At 36.6% G+C, this 5353-nt stretch overlaps 1 protein-coding gene across 1 annotated transcript; it reads left to right on the top strand.

The window, feature by feature from the left end:
* The first annotated feature begins 818 nt into the window (after positions 1–818).
* On the top strand, positions 819–3612 carry mrps10 (mitochondrial ribosomal protein S10). The gene is made up of 7 exons (XM_079180192.1): positions 819–921; positions 1063–1115; positions 1777–1846; positions 1966–2105; positions 2275–2383; positions 2465–2554; positions 2665–3612. The coding sequence occupies exons 1-7, from the start codon at positions 850–852 to the stop codon at positions 2743–2745; spliced, it is 615 nt and encodes a 204-aa protein (XP_079036318.1). The 5' UTR covers positions 819–849; the 3' UTR covers positions 2746–3612.
* The last annotated feature ends 1741 nt before the right edge of the window (positions 3613–5353 follow it).

Below are 5353 nucleotides of genomic sequence, written 5' to 3'. Positions count from 1 at the left end.
CCTGCTACTGTGTACACTGGTAGGGCCCGACAGCTGGGTCACGTGACAGGCACGTGATTTAGACCAATTAAATTATCACAGTTCGCATCAATAACTCAAGTTTTTTCTTCTTCTTCTTATATACAATCTGTGGGTTTTTGAGTTGCCCACATTTGAATTAAGCATATAAGACATACCCATGTTTATTTTTATTAAAAACATATTTTTTTAACAATAAAGATGGTCCTCCTTGGTACCAGTAGTTAAGACTCCAGGGCTGCACTGATTGATTTATTTGAGGCTATGTACAGTTGATTTCAAAGTATAAAGGGAAAAGTATCGTCTTTTAGAACCTGGTACATTTAAAAGGGCATCCTAAAATAATCTAACACTAGATACACTGAAACCCTGTTGGGAGAAAAGAAAAGCTAAACGTTTTTGGATGGACAAGAGCTAGAAATAACTGAAATAAACATGAGTCCAAGGGTGTCCCTATCAGTAATACCACCATGGATAGGCCACTTCCTGACCTTGTTGTATGAGTCGCACTGTTTGCCAAAAAAGAACAAAGATAAGGAGTTTGTTTTACGTACACCAGTGATATAACTACTATATATTTGTTTACATTTACACAGGTGCTCAGTTCACAACATTTGTATTTCATTAATAGTCCGAGATTTTGTATATATTTTAAACTTTATTCTGTAATATTTGAATTAGTGAATATTTAGAATCGCAATTTACCCTCCAATACCACTTGGTGGCGCTAATGCGACATAACGTTATTTACCAACCGCCATAAACACAAAAACAGGAGAAGAAGAATACCTTTTCTTTTTTTTTCTTCTTCTGTCCCACCTTCTTAAAAACATGGCTGCCCCCATGGCTGTCAGAAGAGAATTGTTTTCTCTTACAAGGATACTTGGAGGAATCTCACATTCGGTATAGTAACTAACATATTCTTTGATTTGTACAACATCCGCTAACAGTTAACTAATGTGACATCTCGCAGTTTGGTCACTGACAGTTAATACGTAACGTTAAATGTCTTCTCTCACGTTACTAATGTGCGTTTACTTACAGGGACCGAGAGCGTTGGGGGCCTGTTCAGGTCACAGGAAATGTAATATAATAAGGTATGTTACAGTTTTTCATCTCCGCTCGTTAGAAGTCTACGTAGTTTATTAATAACGGTAACAAAATACAATAATGAAAAGTCACCTTTTGAGCTGTTTTCTACAGTACACCGAGACAGCATATATCATATCAACCATATCAAGTTTTAATCTATTTATTTTCTCAACAAATTGTGGTAGCAGCATTGCACACGTTCAAGTCTATCTAATAAGTTTATTTTTAGTGCACTTTATTTGATGTAGTAAAAGTGAAATGTAATGAAATGTGCAGAAGCACATGTGGAACAAAAGAAAGATAAACACAAGGCATTTTTCAAAGGAAAACGTGTAATTATATTATAATTATTATCTAATGACTTGGGAGCTTATTCCACAGTTTGACAATCAAAAGTGCAGAAGGCTTCATCGTTGGTACCGGTCTAACAGTCTGAATAGCGGCGTGTATGTGGCTCTAACTGATCTCTTAACAAGTTAAATGATCCTAAAATCTGCTCCGACACACAAGAAGACGAAGGATGTTGTGAGCTTTGTTATGCTTTTTTTAATTTTAAACAGAAAAACAGGATTCAGTTTGAAGCCAACACCAAAACTAAAACACAGTAAAGAGACAGAATCATTTGTACTAAATTTACATTAACAATTCACCATTCTGTGCCTGCAGGTCCCATCTCCCATTGGCATCCAGCACTTCCTTCCACACGGCAACAGTGTTTTCATCAACGCCTTCATCAGTGAGTTACAATTTATTCATCTTAGACTGTTTTTTCTTTACTCGATATTGACATAATACAAAAAAAGTGAGACATCCACTCACGTGTAATGTATCTTGTTTACATTTGTTTCCTCTCAGATCACTGTCACAGAAGAGCCCGACGCGCTGTTTCAGACGGTGTCACTGTTGGTCAAAGGTCACGACAGAGCCGTGTTGGACAGCTATGAGTTGTTTGCCTCCATGGCAGCTAAAGAGCTGGGCATCACCATCAACAAAGTGTGAGTACTAGAAGAGTTAATCTGCCACACAGGACACTAGCAATGTTAGCCATATATTATAGTGTATATATATATATATATATATATATATATATATATATATATATATATATATATATATATATCTTTCTCACGGACATATTTTGCTGATCTTTTTTTTCTGCCACAGTCATGAACTTCCCAAGGACATGGAGAGGTTTACACTCTTGAAGTCAGTTCACATCTTCAAAAACCACAGGGTCCAGTATGAGATGAGGACACACTACCGCTGCATTGAGGTGATGATTAATTAAATTAGTCAACGTTTGGTATTTGAGCCTCACCGTGGTATGTGATGGTTCTAAACTCTTGTGTTGCAGCTGTCTCATATAACGGGCTGCACAGCACAGGTATTCCTTGAATACGTCCAGAGGAACCTCCCTGAAGGTGTGGCCATGGAGGTGACAAAGGCGAGTTACTGGAGAGTCAGTCGTACACCCACAACAATCCCACCTGCTCAATCTAATTGTGAATTCAAATGGGCTGAATTTCCTCCCTCCCCTTTTGTTCATGCTATCAGACCGCCATGGAGAAGGTTCCAGATCACATCCTTGAACCCATGTGGGAGGACCACCCCATTGATGACAAGCTCAGCCAGTGATGACAAGCAATGGATGCTTATTGGATGTGTTTTCTCCAGAACATTTGCATCAACACGGAGTTGAACACGACACAAAAAGAGCCAGCTATAGAACTTGCAGTCATCATATCAACATGTAACAGTCACTTACTCAGTGGCATGTTTTGTCTTTTTCTGTGGCAAAAAGGTATGGAATCCATTGTATGTTTTTGTTTCTTTCCTTTTTTTTTCTTCAATAAATAAATAAAATTCTACATCTAATAACTTTAACTCACCTTTTTGTGCAGTTCTTCATTCAGAGTTATGCTTTTAATAATACTGCATTAATATTACAATGTTTTTGTTTAACTGTCTGCAGAGATTTGGGATTAGTTTGTTATTCTGTAGGACACAAGACCCGAACACAAGACATTTGTTTTTTGCATTTATTGAATTATTAGTATACAAAAATCTTTGAGGCAAAGCAGAAAAGAAACTCATTTAATTTCACATCCATCCTCCGCTTAACAGTGAAAACAACATGGCATACTTATCCTGTGATTGAAGGCAAATATTTCCTGTTAAAAGTCCCCGTATTTATGCAGACACTTTTCTTCTCTTTCTGTATCAAAATGAGCCATCATACGGAGAGGACACTCTGACATAAAACATATATCACAGTGTGTCATCCCCACAAAGTAAACTGGTGAGGCGCTTTATCGTCTTTGCTGCAGAGAAATGTCCAGCTATTCAACACAAATCACGTTATTAGACTCATATTTGGACAGATCTGGCGGTGGTATGGCTGCAGGGATCCGGGTTGTTTTACGTAATCATCAATTCTGTGCCTACTTGATGTACCTCGCATGGTTACGTAGGTATTGTTAACACTTAACACAAGGTCTACCTACTGTCTATTCTTGTTAGGAACTCACAGTACAGATTTACTTCCATGTGAGTCAAGCAAAAATCTGAAATGTATGGTTTGTAGGCATTAATAAAAGAGTACCATAAACTATTGAGCTATAGTCGTCTTGAGTGTCACTGAGTTTTGTCATTGTTTCAACTTCCATCCAGAAAGAGAGACTCTCCCGGCATCAGAGAGGGAGGGGTTTAGGGATTAAGACACAAGAGGAGACTCACCTGTTCAGGTGAAGTGTCACGCCGCTGATGAAGGAGGGGAGAGATGTGAGGAAGGGCCTGGGTTCCGGGGGCCCGGGAGGTTACCTGTACTGTGTGCCCCCCTTTAGGAGACAATAACAGTCATTCTGTTATAATCAACCAAAGGGAGAAATGAGAAGGGACTGCAGAGACTGAAGAGGCAGCAACATGTATTGAAAGTGCTGAAGAGATGAAAAAAAGAAGAGAAGAACACCTGCCATGGCTAATTTATTCATCGTACTAGCTGTGATTGGCTCAGAAAATAAAATGTTCTGAAATCATGAAAAATCCTTGTTTTTGCCATCAGTAAATAGAACATAAAGTACTAATAATAAATGTATCTTTATATGACGGGTTTTGTGACAACTTTAAAAAAGTAAGTAAGCCTAAAATAGCACATTATGGAAAAAGAGATACATGCATTCATAAAGCTTGCAAAACATTAAGAACTCAAATATCTTTTTAATTGGTGTCCATTTTATTCAATGTCCCATGAGATGGTGTCCTTACATTACTATTAAGATACTGCAACTTTATATGCACATACATACGCATACATGCATGGCAGATTTTATTTTTATAGAAATGTACAGGACTATAAGAGAAATTAGATATTATAAGATTATTAAACTACTGACAATATCTTATTATAGCAAGAAAATAAGTCCTTGGTCATATCAGAGTGTTTATCTTTTGAAGATGATGTCCTCCTTTTAGACATGCTACCACTGAATTTGAACTATGACTTGAAGTTCAGTCAAAAGCATTTCAACCTCCAGTCGAATTAACACGGTGACATAAATATTGATGCACTATATTGAGTGAGTAAAGTCCATTTTCAAGTTGCTAAAAGTGTAATACTTAGATTACTTTTCCAAGTCTTTTCTTATCTGCAGTAAGTTTCAGCCGCCAGGAAGCTGAGTATTGCAATCATTAAGGGCTTTTGTCCTCCACACTTTTCCAAAATATATATATTTATACATATATATATATATATATATATGTAGATAATCATGTCCATTTTAAAGTGGTATTTATATGGATCAAATGTTCACTTTCAAATATGAAACAGTGTTGCTGTGCCACTGTGTACAGTACTAGTTTTGACATTTCATTCTCTCCCATATATTACAAATATGTTGTAAATTATAATGACAACTCTCAGACTGGTTTGTGAATGAACAAATAAAGAAAAGTAGAGTAGATTTTTAGCTTTATTTTGACTATGTCATATGTCTTGACGGTTTTCATCAAACACATTCACAGGTTCACAAACGTTATGTTAATTACAGTAAATAGAGTATTCATAACACTTACAAAAACTAGACACAGGAAAGAGTAACTTCTCGTCCTTAACTGAAGCAAATACGAATGGAATTTGCTTTATAAAATCTACTAGAAATCTATTTCAATATACTATTCATTTGTGAGGTCTATTCCATTTTGCCATTACAGGATAAATTGCTGAAGACAAACATGAATGTTCCAA

This window comes from Pholis gunnellus, assembly GCF_910591455.1.
Source record: "Pholis gunnellus genome assembly, chromosome: 19".
Taxonomy (NCBI): Eukaryota; Metazoa; Chordata; class Actinopteri; order Perciformes; family Pholidae; genus Pholis; species Pholis gunnellus.
This window is presented reverse-complemented; position numbering and strand designations above follow the sequence as displayed.